Raw genomic sequence first — 19,769 nt, 5'->3', positions numbered from 1 at the left:
GTGTATTCATCATGAATTCCTGTTTTATCATGTTGATAAATTAGTTCATACGTAATTCATCATGAATCATAGACATTTATTTTAAAGTGTTACTCATATAAATAGATTAATTCAATCGGTATAAAATAGTAATTAATATTAAATTAAACACAATGTACTAATCCATAAGTAATGTATACTGTTACAATAAAGTTAATGTTCAACAATTACGTTTAATGTGTAATTACGTTTCATTATATATATATATATATATATATATATATATATATATAATATATATATATATATATATCAAACAAATATAATAGTCATTAATTATGCAACTAGAGTATAAATAAGTGATGTTACTGGTAAGTTTCCCAAAGGCTTGGAGAAGGCGTTACTAGTAGCAACGTGACGTCAATCAGAGACAAGCTCTGGAGTGGGCTCCAATAATGGCGCCCTGTAGCGATCATACACATTGAATTATGGGATTGATTGTCCTAGCCTTTATTCACTATCCTTGATCCCAGCCGTCATGGTAGTGTATGCGTCTGTTCCCCTTAGTTTTCACAGACGGATTTTCCGCCAATGGGAGAGAACGATGGAGGGGCAAAGACTAGCCAATCATGAGTTGAGAAATACAACGACTGCAAGTCCGATCAAATCTGTATTGGTTAATGAAACTGATAGACACGTGTGAGACTAGCCAAACAGAGGAAGAAATGGTAGGGCATTGAATTTTTGTGCAACTACTAACCAACCAGAGCTCTATAAATTGATGACATATTTTAATACTTTATTTCATTTTTACATTATTTAAGAACCTTTTAATGCAAAATGTGAGGGGTTTTAGTTGAAATTCATATTGAAAACGAATTTGCTACAGCGACCCAATGTAAATAAAACCAAACCATGACCTTTCCACTTTTAACAAAGCTTCTCCTGAGTGGGAGATAGTTATGTGGGAGAATTTATGCTCAGATGTCCAATCAGAGAAGCTGACAGAACGTGGTTACAGGGGAACTGAATGTGAAAAAAGATATAAGAAAGACTTGACTAGACATTTTTTTTATGATTATTTTATATGCTAATTTAAATTGGAATTAAACAACATAGGAGAACAACCATTAACCGTATCCTATTTATTTTTAAACTACCGATTGGTGGCGTGATTGGTGTTACGGAGAGGTTTCAGTCAAGGTATGTACAGCCTTTATATTTGGGTGTGTTTTCTGAAAGGTTATTCTTCTGTTGCAGTGGAAACGCAACTAAAAATGAATGGATTGTTATATATTGTTGATCTCATCACACGGTAAATGAATATGACGTTACAGTTGACCTGTCACAAAATGGGCTAGCGTGGAAAATGGCAGCCATTGTTTTGTGTGTAAACATTGTATTTTATGTCCACAGTAGAACAATGTCTGAACAATAATAGGAAAACTGTGTTGTGCAACACGCCATATATGTAACAGTGCTGTAACATATAAAGCTTTTTTTTTTTTTTTTCCACAAAACTGTTTTGGATAATAATGTTAACGCGATCATGTTTGTATGACGTTAAATAGGTAAAATGCGTGCGTGTAATATGATGTTGCATTTCTTCACCATGTTTTTCATCCTATTGGTATTGCTTTCTGGACATTTAGTTTTGCGTGAAATTTTTGCATGCAACTGTTTCTCTTGTACCAAGGTCTTGGGTACATAATGTGAACAACTTCTCTCTCTCTCTCTCTCTCTCTCTCTCTCTCTCTCTCTCTCTCTCTCTCTCTCTCTCTCTCTCTCTCATGTATTGTCTGCGGAACCATGCTGAGTAAATCCGGGGGCGCATAAAGGCTACCTGTCTGCGTGTCATACTTGCATTTTTACATAAACTACAGCTAAAAAGTTTAGACGAAACAAGATTTAAATAACTGGTGGTGTGGACTTAATTGCCAGTTTCCCCTCACCTAGACCCAGGGTCGGCTTTCCTTCACAGACACACAAACCCGAACCGGCCAGTATTGGCACGTTATCACGTTAATAATTAAAAACAACAAAAAAAAAACAAAACTAAAATTATGCTAAATTATTTTAGTTACAAATAAATAAATAAAATAAAAAATATTGCAGATTATGAAAACGCGACTCTTCTGGCCTTGTTTTGCTGCAAAGGCATGCAGAGATGCCGTTCAGGTCCACCCTTACGGAAATAACCTATAGAAAGTCCTGTAGTAAATTGGTCACGTCTATAAAATATCCTATAGGAGTTCTTTAAAACCTTTTTAGTCCCATAGAGTGTCCTATAGTACTACTGTAGGGAGACCATTTTGAGTACTATAGGAGGATATTTTTTTAAAAAGAATCCTTTAGGATTTCTCTAAAAACATTTTTAGTCCCATAATGTCCTATAATTGCCTATTGTACCACTATATGAACTTATAGGACATTTCTGTAAGGGCAGGTATTTGGCAAGCTCATGCTCGATTGAAATTGTTGCAAGTCAGTTCGACCGGTTCTGTGTTGTACATGGTTTTGAATACATCACTGTTTCCGAAGCTGTACAAAACGTACATCGACCGATTGTATAGCAGAGTCTGATACCTGGTTAAAAAAAGTTAACTTTGAATTTCTGTTTGAGGTCACTGATAGGCTCGTCTACTGCCTCCTTGTGGGAATTTTTATTTTTTGACGCGACGGAATTTGTAGCTCCGGTGGAATGCAGGCATCAATGTGAAGATCCTCTGTCAAGTCCGTTGCATTGGTCAGTGCCTCTCCAAAGACCTTGTCTGTTAGGTCATTCTGGAGGTTCATTTTCATTTTCTTCAGCTGCTCAATTGCTATAGAGGGATCGAAGTTAGCGGCCTGGAGCTTTTTGCTTGTTATATTAATTTCATACAGTATATCGTACCAAACCACTAGGCTGCACAAAAAATGGAATTTCAGCATTTTACCTGCGATGCATTTTGCTTCCGCCTGTGATTTGACACAGCTGCTTCCAGTAAGGGTACTGTCCTCTGTAATTGAGAGCAGGGCATCGTACACTTCCCCAAGCCGATACCAGATTGCTGTCACTGCTTCAACTCTACTTTCCCATCTCGTTTCACTGTAAGACGCTTGATGTCTTGTATGCTTTTTTGTACTCTGCTGTTTTTACCTTTAATGTTGGCCCCAATGTCTTTGCCCTGTCCTCTCATATCTGCAATGTAAAGTCCCAGCTCTCCCAGGTTTCTGCAGATGTAACTCAGTCATTCCAGCTCCACTTGAATTGTTTAATTCCAGGAATTAAAATAAAATGCTGTCGGATATTTACACTTCCAGCCACATTACCGCAAGTTTTGATCATTGACACAGATCTAACTATGAGTCATTTGGTTGATTTTACTTGTCAGGTGTGCAGTCCAAAATCGCTGGGTAGTATTTTGCCGTTTTGAGCATTGACGGCACAGTTTCTTTAATTGGTGTTGCCAATAACTGATGATCTGATTTTCCACATTCAACGCACACAATGATGCAGCCTACAAAAGCTTCTTTTTCAGATTCCTTTTCTGATATTCATCTCCTGACAGCTGTCGTCTTCCATCAGACATGTTTGAAATTTATAATTCGCTTTTTCGGATACTATAGTTTGTATATTTAATTACATGAAGCACTGATCTGCGGCACACCAACTCAAATTCACTGCAGTTTCTAATAATTAAAAAAAAAAAAAAAAAAAAAAAAAAACTTTCATTTTGCCGTCCTCAGAATTTAGCCGCCCAAGGCATTTGCGTACTCCACCTATCACTAAGGCTGGGCCTGCGCAGACCCCACATTGCTCGGAAGTAGATCATATTTGGGATGCCACTGCACTTGCAGGGATAGAAGACTGCTCATTCAAATATTTTGCATATTTTTTAAAGGGAAGACTGTTATCTATTCCAGGATGCCTAGATATTCAGTGAGCAGGTAGCCAGGGATTATCGGGCAACAAGATCACCATCCCGTCAGAGGAACTGTTAACCTGGGCAGGGTCCCACTAAAAACCAACTGCTGCATCTCTGTTTGACAAGACAGTCAAATAATTTTAAAACATACCGAAGTGCAAACCATTTAAAAGTGATGAATTGCTTTTCTGCAGTTTTATTCCCAGACTTAGTTTTTAGCGTGGTGATCAGTTCACACTGTTCATGTATTTGAGCAAGCACTATTTTGCCTAATATAATATCAGAATACTGTATGTACAGTAAGCTGCTTCTTTACTAGTTTTCTTTTACAGGTCAGGCAATACACAGAGCCTAGATTGATGTGTATGGCACAATAAGCAGCCACACCATGAGTGGGGAGCCTGATGCGTTGGCTATCGTGAATCAGCTGCGGGACCTGGCAGCTGACCCCCTCAACAGGCGAGCCATTGTCCAGGATCAAGGATGCTTACCAGGCCTTATTTTATTTTTGGATCAGCCTAACCCTCAGGTTGTCTACTCTGCACTTCTGGTAAGACACACATTTTGGTGTACCTGTGTTATATCAGCTGGTTGCTTAACAGTACAAACATACAAAGAATCAGTATAAAGAATGCAAAGAAATACAAAGAATCAATATAAATCATAGTGGTCTACTTCTTGTATTACATTCTGTCTGTGTTTTACATGCATGTGTCTGTATACTAACTATTTCTATTTCACAAAAGTACTAACCTTCATGTATAGGATGTTTTCGTTGTCCATGTTGAAATAAAAAAATAAAAATAAAAACCTTTTTTGTTTGGCTGGAAACATCCTCCGTCCCCTCTTGTCTCAATCTGTGTGTGAGAGAGAGATTGACAGCTACATATCAGATATATCATATTCAAAGTGAACAGGCTGTCGTCAGCTATGTAAATAAACAGATATAGTATGGCTGCTTTGTAAAGGACCTGGCTCGCTGTATGCAAAGTTTGGTGCAGTTTGATGACGGATTGTCATAGTTACAAAGCTAAAAGGGAGGCATAAAATCAAATAGAGACGAAAGCGGCTACGGAAAGACCCATGGGAATCTTACATAGCCAGTGGCTGTTGTAAAGGTGTTAAGAGAAAACACAAGGGTCATTTGCAGCATATCAAATGTAGTCCACTTGATGAAAGTGTCTAACAAGTGGATTAAGCAGGTTTAGACCCTGTCCACACAGTATAATTGATCTCGGTAACCATACTCATAAACCTTGTAATTAATCCAGCTCAAAGCATCCACACTAAAGTGCCTGTGGCAGGGTGTAAGCACTGTTGATGCACAGGTGTGAGTGACAGGAAGGGGGTAAAATTCCTTCCAGCAGACACATGTGGACCCGTAAATGAAATAAGTGATGATTAATTAGGCTCTAGTCACATAATAATATTATAATATCTGCCTCACTTGGCCATTTGAAAGGTCTTCTCGGCTTTTTCCGGAGAAAAAATGATTAGAGACCTGTGCTTGACGTCTTTTTGATGATATCGGACTGGAAAGGGAAAATTGTAATGTCGGACCTAGTCCGACATAGGACCGCAAAGGGTTAAAGCAGTGATATGTTGCAATGGATCCAAGGAGTTTTGCTATAAGGGCTATTTACTAAGGACAGGCGTGTTGTTAATGTTTTTATGATCGACACAAGACTCCCTTAGCTTTCTGTCTAGTTTGTCAGATGTTTTCCCCAAGAAATGTATTTGTTCATCGAAGACTGCTGTTACTTTACAGATTATTGTATGGAGAGTTGCAGAAAACAAAAAAAGTTGTTTTTTGGTTCTGTTTGTAATTTATAGACCCAGACTCTGCCAGTTGTTCTTTGTACTGCACCTGTACATGTTTAATTGCTTATCATTTACTTTGTGACTAGCCTTCCAATATAAAACTTTTGTTATTTGTGTTTCTGATGTCATCTCATAACCACTAAGCTGGGTTTACTACCTCACTGAAGACAGAAGCTAACAAGACCTATTTTGTAGGTAAATCAATCATTTATGAAAAGAAACTCGTCTCGGCTGACTGGTGTTAAAGTCGTCAAATTTGTGTGCTGGATTATGGGCTGACTGATGCATTCTGCTGATGCTGGAAATGTCATAATAGTGGTGCATGCAAGATACTGGCGGAGATAGTGCTGCAACTTCTGTCTGCCTTTTGTGGTTCTTAACCAGGAGTCATGCACTTAGACACACCAGGTAATGATAATAAGGACCAGTGTAGTAATAATAGTCTTTTATATAGCACCTTTCGTAGTCGACCACCATCACAAAGCGCTTTACAAGATACAAGACTAGGGTGTGTGAACAGTGCATCAGCTGCAAAGTCACTTACAGCAACGTCTCTCCCGAAATACAAAGCACAAGGAGGTTAAGTGACTTGCTCAGGGTCACACAATGAGTCTGGCTGAGTTGGGATTTGAACCGGGGACCTGCTGCCGGCTGCCCGTTTCTTTAACCACTGGACCATACTGCCTCCACACACAATATTCACAGTATGGATAAAGGTAACCATACTGTGAATATTTTTTTATGATAGCTTTAAATTTAAGTTTTATTGAAGTTTTGAACTCTTCTGAACAGGATTGCCTCCCCCAACTTCATTAGACTTTTTGAGCAGGTAATGTATGTAGGGCATATTCCTAAAGCTCACTCAAATAGTTGGCAAACAATTTCATGAACCGCAAACCAAGTAATTATTCAGAATGGACTTTAACAAAAACGGTCCTTAACCAAGCATTCCTTAAGAGTCCTTGTGAGAAGTTTTGTGAATCGAGCCCATAGCTGTAATCCTGTTGCAAATGTTTTAAATAGTTTCCTCAATCTACATTCCCAAACGTTTCTCAACCCTGCTGCCAATTATGGATTCTCTGTGCCCAGTTGTTTTTTTGAAATTGACATCCACACTTCCCCTCCCTTCTTTGGCAGGCTGTGCGCTATTTAGCAGAATGTCGTTCCAACAGAGAGAAGATGAGATGCGAGCTTGGCATGATGCAGAGCCTAGAGAATGTGATGAAAAAGTAAGTCTCTCATGTTAGCTTTCCTCAAAAAACCAAAAATCTTAACTTGGTGCCATAATGAAGTTGTTTTTTCAGGTCTGTTATTAATGCACCCAAAAGTAATAGTGCTGTAGTATATGTAAGAAATAATCCCTGACAGGGTGTGCAGTAAGACAGTTTTTACCACACGCCCTGGGTGTGTTGTGAGGCACAAGGCCGCAGTGCGGTAAGAATTGTATTGCCGCACACCCTGGAGTGGATCATTTCTCTTCTAAAATGGCAACTTTTTTTTTTTTTTTTTTTTTTAAATAATTACACAAACTCTTTTTTTAAGGAAAAAAAGAAGAAATATATTCTGTATGCTTCCACTGAAAAAAATAGCCCTTGAAGACTGTTTGGTTGTAGCATATTTTATACTTTTTTTTTTTTTTGTTTTGTTTGCCATAAACATTATTGAACATTGCCATTTCATAGTAAAATTTTTCGAGATGAAATGACATTTGTGAATTGAAAGCAGACTGATTTCCCACATCTGTGGGAGGATTCATGGAACAGCCAAACACTGCACTGGCACTGGAGGGAGGGGCTTCCGAGTGGTGTGTGGTTTTGTGGTTTTTTTTTTTTTGTAAGAAATGATCCTATTCAGGCTTTGCAGTCCAAGAAAAGCTGACCAATAATTTCTGAGGCTGTTTTCACACCGATGCTGGTAATCGGCATAATTTCCCTAGATTGTAAACCAGAATTAGATGATATGTGGACTAAACAACTTTCATGTCAGTTTGCGGCGAGCAGAATGGAATTCTATGCTGAACCCAACCTTGTATAAAAGCCCAACCGCTGTGTAATTTTTTGTTTTAAATATGTTCCTGAAATTGGAGGGTAGTGGTGAGATGTATCTGTTGTGTCGAGTTTAAACATTGCATACTCGCTAGTCAGTTTTATAAGGCGCTATTTAGTTTAATAAGTAGATGCAGCTGCTGCATATACAGTATATTACATGCTGAGTGAGACTTGCTTGGGGATTTCTCAGATGGCTTTTGAATAAAGTGTTACTGCTACTGCTTGCTTCAGTTTTCTTTGTTCTGTTCTCCGACTAAATAAATACCACAGTATATTACGCCATTTTTCTGTAATTCTTAGTGACGGAGATAAAAAACAAAACAAAAAAAAAAACAGATTGAGTGATTTAAATGCTGTTTCAGTTGTATGCTGACATAATTGTTACTATTAAGGCACAGTAATATTAATAGATCAGGTTAGTAAGTTGGTCTATGATGTCATAGCCGTGCGGCAAGACAGTTATTACCGAACGGTCATATGATCTTGTTCAGTCAATCCACAGTTCTTAATTTATCCAAGCCATTTTATGAAGTTCTTTAGTATTGTATGTAACACTGTACAACAGGGAATGCACTTGCCTGTCAAGCTGTATACTTTCTGTACTCTACATTTCACAAACTGTTTGATTCAATCATACATAAAGACTAAAGCTGCATCCCAATTTGGGAGAGCTTTCTTTGTGTAAATTCTTCAAGATGGCCACATTGTGCCATTGAGTCTAATACTGTATTTTGTGCTGTGGTTGTCCACCCCCACCCCCCTCTGGCAAGTATCTGACCAATCCTGTCAGTAGTGAGTCACTTTGGTTACGATCATTTTCATCAGGCTTTGCCCTAAAGTTGCAATTTAAGTCTTATTCCTGGCAACCTGTCATTTTTTATGTTAGTAGGTTGATTATGTTTACTGTAAATGCTTTAGTAATACCTGTATGTTTATGTTATCCAAAGCACGGTATTGGATATATATATATATGTATTGTGTGCTCATTTATGTAACACCAATGAAAACATTTCCAACAATAGATTTTATTAGGAAATGACCTACATCATAACATTCCTCAACTCTATAGTCTCTTGTTTGATAGGGTTACCTAATACTCTTTTAGGTTGTACTAATCGATTGAATTAATATGGCAGAGGCTGATTCAGACTGACGTTTCTAATGTTTCACCAAATCTAAGGCAAAAAAAATGTTGATCTTAACTTTTCAGTTTACTGTAAGAAAAAAAAATGTTGATCTTAACTTTTCAGTTCACTGTAAGCATTAAATTATTCCTGTAAGTTTGTATCAAGTCGCATTATAATAAGAGTTTTGAAGACTTGGTTACACATCTGTTCACAGCTGGTGGCTTCAGTGCAGGACCCTTTTGGCATCTTGTAATGTTGCCTTGTAGGGAAATGTCAGTGTGAGCACCTTTTTATGTTTGTACAATACAAATGCTTGTCAACAGTATGTTTCTTCAAATTAAAACTTGCAGCGTATGATATTATAAACACATTTTTTTTATGTAATAACAGTAATGGTAGGTTTGGGACGATGAATCGATGCATCGATTTGGTCCAACAACCATCAATGGATAAAATACCCATCGATGGATCTAAGCAAAATGAATAACATGAAACCACATGTTGTTTCATTAGTCCATTTTATTAAGATTAAATTTAATTCTATAAAACTGTACTCTAGTTCCCCGCCTTTTGCTTTATTTCTTTTAAACCCCCCCCCCCCCCCCCCACACACACACACACACATCTTCGCACAAACATTCTAGAATCAGCCTGGGAACTTGGTCAAAAGCATGAACAGAACAAACCAGTGAAATACCAGAATAGCTGCTACAGGATTAAAGCTTTCTCAGTTAAATTACTAACAGTGCCGTCCAGCATTTGGAAGATTTTTTTCTAAAGAACAAAATGGAAAGGTAAAATGCGACATTTGTGAAACTTTGCTGAGCTTCTCCGGCAATACCACGAACTTGCGGGACCATTTGGGCTCCATCCAACAAAATATGAGAATGCGAGTACTAAAAAAACAAAAGTAACAACCTACAGTGGCATTGTATTTTGGAAAGAAAATCGAGCCAAATAGTGCCAGAGCAAAAGAAATCTGCACAAAACAGATCTGATAGAGGAGGTTTAAAAATCCGATAGCGAATCTTGCTCCAGGCTATGCAATGCCCTGTCGAAACATGTGCACAGCAGTGCCTTTTACTTACGCATGTAAACGATCACACTGGAGCACTTTTTAATAGCGTGGCAAGTGTGAGCTGTGCAGGGTACAATATAAACCTGTGTATTCAGAACAGTTTGGAGGATGTTCGAGCCGTACACACATTGGTGACAACAGCAAGAAGACTGGTTACACATTTTAAAAGCGAGCTGGCAACGAGTGCTTTAAATAAAAAACAAACAGAAATGCTGAACACAGAAAAGGCACCACTAAAGTTAGTATAGGATGTGCACACAAGATGGAATACAGTATATTGTATGTTTTGAACGTCTGCTTGAGTTGAAATGGCCAGTAATTGCAGTTTTGTTAAACCCTGATTTGACAAAAAAGTCTACTTTAGATCTAACTACTGAGCAGTGGAAGCTAATGGCCGAGATACCCCCTCTGCTTCAGTCGTTCAAATTAGCTACAATACTCTTCCCAGTTGCAACAGAGATAAAATACAGACTGACTGAAATTCCCATTGAAGCTTGTGAAGGGGACACAACACCTGATTTGCTAAGTCCAAATGCACAAAGAGAAAAACTACTGTGTACTTTATTGCAGCAATTTAATGTACATCAACTGAATGACCCAGGCGACAAAGTTATGTCATGGTTTTTGCATCATTCTTTGATCCCCGATTTTGCAATTTGGATTTCGGAACAAGCAAAGCCACTGTAGTTGAAGCAGTGCTTTCCAGACTAGTTAGGCTGACGGACAACAGTCCCGCTAACGACAGAACTGTGCCACTACAACTACAAGTGACTTGCCAGTTAAAAAGAAAACAAAGACAGAACAAGCATTTGCATTGTTATTTCGTGGACAGCAGCAACCAAAGATGACCTCCAGGGAAAGCCTAATCAGACAAGAAGTCATGACCTATACCTCTATGTGGGAGGGTAGTGGGTGGAGCTTTTGGGAAGGACCAGAAATGACAGCACACAGGAGCCGGAAATGGAGATTAGTCCTTAGAGCCCTGTACCATCAATGGTATCAGGGCAGGGTTTTATTTTACAAAAACAATAAAAATAGAACAGTCCAGTATTATAAAAAATAAACAAGAAAACCATGTGGAATACCAGCAATGGTAAACTCAGGTTTGAAATAAAAAGAGTAAACAAAAAATGTCACGGTTACAAAATAAATAACAACAAATGAAGCACTGGGTTTCTTTGTGGTACTGTGGTGGGTTTCCTCTCACAGCTGCTTAGCTCCCCTTCACAGATTAATGGCCAGTGCTCGGTTCCTCACTCCGGTAATCCAACACAGTGTCCAAGGTTTTCAAGCTTCTGTGAATAACAGCAGTGAATGAAAGCAACACAACAAGCACGGCATGTGTTTTCAGTTCAGCCCAGGGAGAACGAATGGCAAAACCATACTGCTTAAATACTGCCAAGTCCCACCCCTGGAATCGGCACGCTGCCCCACGTCAGCCAATCAACGAGAACAGCACAGCTGATTGCAATGATGGGACCTGACGGCCGCATGGTTCTACCTTGGGCCAAGATGGCTGCCTGACCCGGAACTTCCTGCATGGTCAACCTCCTGATCCAATCACGGTCAACCCTACACAACGCTGTCGGTGGTCGGGAGGGCAAATTACGACAGGGACTCCTTCCAGTCCTGTCACACTCTGAAACGAAGATCCACTGCAGTGGTGGAAAAATAATCAGATGCGCTTTCCAAAATTAGCAACCTTGGCAGTGAACGTGTTAAGTGTCCCAAGTGAACGGGTGTTCAACAAGTCCGGGATGATAGTTAACAAAATTCGTTCTTCTTTGAAACTGCAGAATGTGGATGCCATCATTTTCTCAACAAAAAGCAAATCTTTCTTGACCATGGACTTTATAAAATAAGTTGGACTTGGGAATAGTTAAGTTGAGTTGACTAGTGTAACCACTTCGTTGGATTTTGTTGCAGAGGATTTTTTTTCTAACCGCTTGCTGTCAGTCAAGACATCTTAGGAGAGAAACATTTTAATCATTTTAACCATTTGTGAGTGAGAAACTCGCTCGGTATCGTTTGATTTATATTAGAACATAGGGAATGTCGAAGGTGTTTATTTTAATCTAGAACTAGAAAGAGAAACTGCAGAAACATTTTGTTTTTGTGCTTACATCAGATATCTGAAAACATGTGATCTGTTTATTCTCTAATATTGTATGTTTTGCTTGATGTAAAAAAATGATGCATTATCTCTAAGAGAACAATGCATTGATGGGAGAAAAACCACCATCGTGCCAGCCCTAAATAATGGTTGTAATTGTTTTTCTTGTTCCGATGATGCATTCTGCGTATCTAGTGTCTTGCTTACCCAACTTGGATATGATTGAACACAAATCCTTGAGAGTATTTAAATCAGATAGAGAGACTGAGTTGCCTATCTTGTAGTAATGTGAATTTTAAATGTTTAACCCTTAGCGGTCCATTTATTCAACGCCTGTTAGGCACGTCAGGTCCAGTTTATTTTCACACGTGCTGTTTATTTTACACACACTGTTTTAAAAGTAATTTTATTCAAAGTAAAACCCGTTTAAAAGTCACTGCATATCAACAGGACACTCAGTACTGCATCTCCAGCCCCGCCCCACCCCTTGTTCGCTGTATTTATCACGTACTACTTCATAGTCGTGCATTCTGATAAATCATCTCCTGATCACTCATTTTATCATGAAACTCCTCAATAATGCAATCCAAGTTATTATTTTATTACTATAGTATCACAAAGCTCTGCAGATGCCTGTGATATTGTCTAAGCACTGGATGCGGAATCAGCTATCTTGTTTGTTTATGTCCGTGTTAGGTTTGTGGTGCAGGGGCAATATGTATATTTCAGTTGTGTTATCATTGATAGTTCATCAAGAACATCAACCAAAAAACCAAGGCTGAAACATTTTAGATGACATATTCAGCAACATTTTCGAGTTTCTTTGAGCGCTGGATGAGGAAGCAGCTATCTTGTTTGTTTATGTCCGTGTTAGGTCTGTGGTGTAGGGACTATGTGTGTTGCTCAGATCCGCCCCTTTTTTCGGCTCCTATCGGTCTCACTCGGACATTGAAAGATTTTCTCTGCTTTTTCTGGAGAAAAAACCCACTAGAGACCTGTGCTTGACATCTTTTTGATGTCCGACAGGGTCCGACATCAGACCAGGAAGGGAAAATTGTAATGTCGGACCTGGTCCGACATAGGACTGCAAAGGGTTAAACATATAAACTCCAAAGAAGTGTTTGAACATTTAATAATATGCTAGACTGTGACAAAGACCGAATGATTCTTGGTGATAAATCTCCCTCCTGACCTGTGAGGGTGCTGTGTGAAGGGAACAGAGTGCCCTAGACTGGTTGTCCTGACAATTAATTCCCAAGGTCAGGTGGAAGTTGGCCATCTAGAAAGGGGGTGGAGATACGGTACACCAAGTCATCGCCGCAGAAGTGAAGTATTTTTCCTTGGATGTAGGTCATGGTTATCAACTATTGCATGACTGAAAATGTTGTATTTATTGCCGTGATGGAGGTGTATAGTACTTGCGTTAATAACATTCTTGTTTGTAATTGCTTTGTGGAAATTTGCTTTCAGTGATAGAGGCAGGGTTGGGATCTATTCCCCTTTTTTTCAATTCCAATCTATTTAAGTCAATTCCATTTCCTTCAAAGAAATTCCTTTTAAGGAATTGGAATTGGGAATGGATTTTTTTTTTAAAAAATGAATAGGAAATGGAATTGGAATCCAAAAAAAGGGAATTGAGCCCAATCCTGGAGGTTCGTGTATTTGCTAATGTCAGTTAGTGTCACCATTGTTCCATTAGAGATTGGCTTGTGATTCAGTGAGAGCAGAAGTCTTAACTCATAGTACAAGTTATTTGTTCAAATGGAGACTGTTAAAACTGTAGAAAACCAAAGGTATACATTTATTCTAAAATGCAGTCAAATAAATCTAGGATTGCATTTTGTCAACAAGGATCCAAGTTAAACCATTATAAATACTGTTCCCAGTAGGGGATGCTGAAGAGTGATGAGGTTAACTAACCCAAACTGATTTAATTTCGTATAGGCCCCCACTCAAGTTTGCCAATTTATCACAACCAGGATTAAAAGTTTATGATCGCCTGACCTCTTTCCATCCCCCCCACACCCTGCACATACTAATTTGTAGTGTTGTAATACGTTTTTTGCTTTCTTTAGAACAACGACACCTGGAGAAACAAAGTTGTTGGCCTCAGAAATCTATGAAATCCTTAAGTCTTCCAGCAACGCAGGGACAGACCAGGCTGAACAGGCCAGCTACAGACGCAAGACTCAGTTCTTCCTTGGAGCCACGAACAAGCGTGCCAAAACTGTGGTTTTACATATAGATGGTCTTGATGATGCTGTAAGTCAGATTTTTTTTATTTTTTATTCTATATTTTTTTTTATAGTTTGTAGTCCATCATCATCATCATTGTTACTAATTTATCAAACTAGAACTTTAGGTTTCTTTGTTGCACTCATCTAACAGTTATAGCTAATCCTCAATGTAGCCACAGTCCCAAACCACTTCTAATGATCTGTGTTCTTGCACAGTAATGGATTCATGTGTATTTAGCTTGCACTAAAACGTGTTTTAAAGATCCATTATCATAGTTTAACCTTAATAGTGTGCATGCATTCTTTTTTTTTAAATTATAAATAGTTGTACCTTACCTGAAAATGTTTTCATGCTGGGTTTTGCCATTCTCTTGTTTTCTCATTTTGGAGACCTGCCTCATGCTGGGTTACAAGGTTACATGCTTCTGCACCACCAGCTCTCTAATAAAGGGAAGCTTAGCTCATTTCACAGGTGTTTTTGGTCAGCGTGACCTCAAGCCAATGCGCTGTCTTTACACAGAATTACACAGGCTCTAAAATACTTATTTTGTACTGTTACACTGGAGTGTTCAAAATAATACATACAATCCTACAATATTCCTTTAAACCAATACAAAGTATATTTAACATTATCTTAAATGTGTCTAAACAATTTGTTTACAACATTGTCAATGTCAAGCAGATCAACTCTTCTGTTATAAACTTTAATATGTTCTTTCAACAGTTTAACTTTAAATGATTTTATAACATTTATATAGGTATGTGAAAAGTACAGCGAACAAGGGGTTGGGCGGGGCTGGAGATGCAGTACTGAGTGTCCTGTTGATATGCAGTGCCTTTTATCCCTTAGTGGTACATTTATTCAGTGCCTGTCAGGAGCGTCAGGTCCAATTTATTTTCACATGTGCTGTTTTAAGTGTTTTAATTTCACAGTAGAACAGGTTTAAAAGGCATGGCATATCAACAGGACACCCTCTCCAGCCAAGCCCCACCTCTTGTTCGCTGTATTTATCATATACCTCTTCATAGTTGAGTATACTGATAAATCATCTCCTGATCACTCGTTTTATCACCAAACTCCTCAATAATGCGATCCAAGTCGTTATTTTATTACTGTAACATCTCAAACTCTGCAAATGTCTGTGATATTGTCTAAGCACTGGATGCGGAATCAGCTATCTTGTTTGTTTATGTCCCTGTTAGGTTTGTGGTGCAGGGGCAATGTGTATATTTCAGTTGTGTTATCATTGATAGTTCATCAAGAACATCAACCAAAAAACCAAGGCTGAAACATTTTAGATGACATATTCAGCAACATTTTCGAGTTTTGTAAACCATTAAAACTTATGTTGACACATTTAATTAAATTGACCCTATAATTCCCATATCCTATTTTGCTGCCTTTTAATCATAAATGTTAAACATGAGTGAAACATTGACTACAAACCTGAAATTAACAAAACCAAAGGTTTTGTGTTTTTCTTTCTACACACTACATTTTCTAGTAGTATGTAGAAATAATTTATGAAGTTCTAAAAACACAGATACCATCAGATTATTAGTAAATGATACAACATCATATATGCCACTGGAGCCTATCAACCTAAAAAAAATAATATTAATTCAAATAAATAAATAAAAATTAAAAAAATTATATATATACGACTAAGCAGAGACGTAAACATCTAGTGTTTCTCCCTCTGTTACATTGTCTATTAGAAAGGCAGACACACAGTTGAAATCAATGCCATCTTAATGATATCCTGATCTACTACTGTTGTGTGGTTAGAGTCAAGATGAATTGTATCTACTAAGAAAGCAGTAAGTGCCTCTGAATTAGCCTTGATCATCAGTGTCTGATAGTAGCACACAATGCAGAAAGACTTGGAATCATTCAATTTGCCATTTTAATATTCTTTGTGTGCTGCACACAATTTAGGGAGAAACTGTCACTGTTAGGCAAGGCTCCACAATTTGGGATTTTTTTCATTAAAAAACTTAATATTTAATTGACCAGTCATTGCATCGGTATATTTGCTGCACTAAAGGCTTCCACGAATTCAAACGTGTTGACATTATGTGCTTCTGCTTTCTGTGCTCTTTTTAAACAATCCTGTGATTGTGACCTGCTTGTTCGGTAATTGTTTAGCCTGAACTTCAAGTTTCATTTTCTTTTTTTTTTGTGCACTGCTCTGTCAAGAAGCTTGTCAATAGTACCTTTTCTTAGATGATCCAAAGACACATTACAAGTTGAGCAAAACAGAATCCCACCATCTGCATGCAACATCCCCTTTTCGTATGTCTGAATGCAATCTTCTGTTGAAATTAATTTATCTTTTTTTTTATTTGTCAGCTGTCTGCATTTTTAATGTTAGTCATACTCCCTGCTAGCTAATAAATCAACAATATCTAAGCAACCATTTTAAACTTCCCGCCTCTGACTCACATGTTACGTCATTGTACAGTATGAGGAATTCACCAATTGTGAAGCCGGTATTTATTTGACTCTGTTGCCGTAGTAACCAAATGCAATACACTGTAGCGCTGCTTATACTTGATATAAATTATGACATGAACAGGGGAGGTGAAGAGTAATGTAAAATGTTGTAATGAAAATCATTTCCACGTTAGGCAGTCATACACGATTTCTGTAAAATTCGTGATATCGTGAATTTCCTGGGGCCTACGTATAAGGCTCTCCTGTGCTGAGTCTCTATCTAGTTATTACCTCCTCCTCACACGGCCCTAGTAACATCTGCCTGGTCTGAAATACTCTCTCCTGAGTCGTCTTTCTCCTGTGCAGCTCTTCTGCTGTCATTTGCTCCTTCTGGTTCTGTGACACCGCTTGGTTTCAATAAGTGGTACTTTTAACACACACTGAGGCACCTAGGAAAGTTAGCACCTTTAAGTGAATGTGGCTTGCATATTAAATACCTCCCTCGTGGTATTTTGTGACTTAATTTGCATATGTTTCCACCCCTTATTCGTTATTAAATGACTCGAACGTGGTACTTTTTCCACACGCTTTTTTCCATGCGCTAGGTTGCCTGCCACTGGTTAGTGAATACAGCAGTTGTACAAAGCACACAGTAAGCGGCTTGCCGCATGCAAAACATGTTATCACTGTTTAGTGATTGAGGCCCGTAGTGCCTAAACTGGAGAGTAAATTACTTAATAACTCAAAACCTTATCTGGAGCACTGCATATCACCAAAGTTAAAGATAGATCTGAGCCAGAAGCAATTAATCATGCTGAAAAAGTATTGATCCTGGAAGATAGTAAACCGCACAGTAAGGTCCAATACATCGCGTGTATTGTTATAATTTCTATGGATGTGATCCTGGCTGTTTTAAAATGCTTAGGGAACTTGTATTTATTTTTATTTTTTTCAGGCCCGTAGAAGTCTTTGCGAAGAGGCATTGCTGAAGATTAAGGGAGTCATTAGCTTCACATTTCAGATGACAGTGAAGAGATGCATTGTTAGGATCAGGTCAGATTTAAAAGCTGAGGTAAGTTCAAACAAGAGAGTCTTATTGTTCTTATTTTGTTCAGAAGCTTTTACGATAAAACTTGCATTTCACTTTTTTTTTGTAGCATTTTCTAATAGTGTTTCTTTTAATATGTTTTAGGCACTTGGCACTGCAATTGCTTCAACCAAAATAATGAAAGCACAGCAAATAGTAAAAGGTGAAGATGGAGATGAGGTGAGAGATCTCATATATATTCTAGTCATACCCTTTATATTTGATAATGGAACATCATGTAACTGTCTCGGTTCATTTGAATTATGTAGTTCCCAATGTAATACACCCCAAGCTAGCCATTAATGCTATACTGTTAAGTCTTGGATGCTGAATTGTGTAAAATGATGTGCTTAGAAACATTATTTGTGCGTGTAGAGTGTTTTAATACCATTATAATGAAGTTGCTTGGAAGCATTGCTTTTTGATTAATTCATTTATTCCTTCCCTCACCACTGCATGCTTTTTTTTCTCACTTGCCGTAAATCAAGCTGCCTTTATTTTAATGTGTGTGAATCATAGTGCCCAGAAAAGCATGTCCTATCGAGGAACCTGGTTAAATCAGGGGTCTACTGTAATTAAATTATAACAACTTCATTTTACTAAATGAAAAACTTTCCATAATTGGAAAGCCTTTTTCTGCCTGGAGAGCAGTAAGCTTGAGAGCTTCATCAGCATTGTGCTGCTTATCCAGGAGCAGACATCACCCAGCAGCTGCGATAAACTTCAGCGGCTGCAGCTCCACTTCTCCTGCACTGAGAAGGAAGACGGCGCATATTAATCCACTCTAAAAACTGTATGGTAACCAAATACCAGTGTGTGTGTGGTACTGAAGTCATTTCTTTGGTCCCATTTAGTGCTCACAGGCTGCTCTTGGGGAATTCATTAGTAGTTTATTTTGGAAGAAAGGATAACAGTGATATATTATATGTCTCTAGGTCATGATCTCTTTTGAAGAAGATGCCCCTGTCGAGGTTGAGCAGAACACAGACCTGCCTGATTATTTGCCGGAGGAGGAAAGCCCCTCGAAGGAGCTGGACAAAGCAGTTTCCCGCGTGGGGACCAAGCAGGACGCAAGCGGCTGGCTCAACACAGCAGCAAACTTTTTAACCAGGTCCTTCTACTGGTGACGGAAGGGTTAGGCCGGGAGCAACTGTACATTATTTAGAAGTAGCTGGGTTTCCTTTGGAGCGATGGACTGCCTAGTGCAATTTGCAATAATATATTGCTGTGCGTTTAGATACTCACCATACACTTCTGTATCTATCTAGCTATCGGTAAATATGCTGCATTTGTTTTTTTCTCTACTAAGAATTTATGCTGTCAACAAAATGCACAGTTATTCTAAATTTGCCTTTTTTTTTTTTTCTGTGCCCTTTTTGGTTAATAACTGGTCCATATTTGTAACCAAATAAAATGGCTTGTGACATTGAAGATTTATCACAAGGATTTTTGGGGGAATCTAAAAACATTACCCAGGGCGCTACTTTTTCCTGTTTTACTTAATTGAGGACCTAGATACATAATGCAATTTGAAGGGTGTTTTTGTGCATGAATTATAACCGCTCTGTTTTGTTTTGATCAGCCTTTCCTCATTTTACCAATGCTTTGATTTACCCCAAGAGTATTTACAAACTGCATTATATTTTGTTGCTGTTTGGATTGGTCAGGCTGTACTGTATTTTAATGTTTATTGCTGTCTGCCTTTTTTGTTTTGTCTACTGAATTACTTTTATTTTGTGTGCCTTGGTTGCTGCTTTTAATTTCTATTTAATTTTGTATTTTTTTTCCCCAAATTTATTTTCTTTCTTTTAGCAGACATCCTTCTAACCATGTCAGTGGCTGCCATCATGTTGTCCCAAAACTTAAAAAGCTTAAATGTTAATGCTTTCCAAGAAGTGTGTGGTTGTTGTGTTTTTTTTTTTTTTTTTTTTTTT

At 38.1% G+C, this 19,769-nt stretch overlaps 1 protein-coding gene across 2 annotated transcripts; it reads left to right on the top strand.

Annotated features, from left to right (window-relative positions):
* Positions 1 to 707: 707 nt before the first annotated feature.
* Positions 708 to 19,550, top strand: LOC121313382 (armadillo repeat-containing protein 1-like). 2 transcript variants are annotated; one of them, XM_041245846.1, is made up of 7 exons: positions 708 to 1,182; positions 4,207 to 4,437; positions 6,846 to 6,937; positions 14,150 to 14,336; positions 17,704 to 17,820; positions 17,941 to 18,015; positions 18,771 to 19,550. In XM_041245846.1, the coding sequence occupies exons 2-7, from the start codon at positions 4,276 to 4,278 to the stop codon at positions 18,960 to 18,962; spliced, it is 825 nt and encodes a 274-aa protein (XP_041101780.1). In that variant the 5' UTR covers positions 708 to 1,182; positions 4,207 to 4,275; the 3' UTR covers positions 18,963 to 19,550. The 2 variants fall into 2 exon arrangements, with proteins under 2 accessions (XP_041101780.1, XP_041101779.1); XM_041245845.1 differs by having other exon boundaries at positions 711 to 1,182; positions 4,220 to 4,437.
* Positions 19,551 to 19,769: the final 219 nt, after the last annotated feature.

Source organism: Polyodon spathula, chromosome 3 (genome assembly GCF_017654505.1).
Source record: "Polyodon spathula isolate WHYD16114869_AA chromosome 3, ASM1765450v1, whole genome shotgun sequence".
Classification (NCBI taxonomy): Eukaryota; Metazoa; Chordata; class Actinopteri; order Acipenseriformes; family Polyodontidae; genus Polyodon; species Polyodon spathula.
This window is presented reverse-complemented; position numbering and strand designations above follow the sequence as displayed.

Coding starts and splice junctions, on each gene's coding strand:
- LOC121313382 (XM_041245846.1), top strand. CDS start 4,276: ATGAGTGGGGAGCCTGATGCGTTGGCTATCGTGAATCAGCTGCGGGAC. Junction 14,337..17,703: donor TAGATGGTCTTGATGATGCT/GTAAGTCAGATT, acceptor TATTTTTTTCAG/GCCCGTAGAAGTCTTTGCGA. Junction 18,016..18,770: donor AAGGTGAAGATGGAGATGAG/GTGAGAGATCTC, acceptor ATATGTCTCTAG/GTCATGATCTCTTTTGAAGA.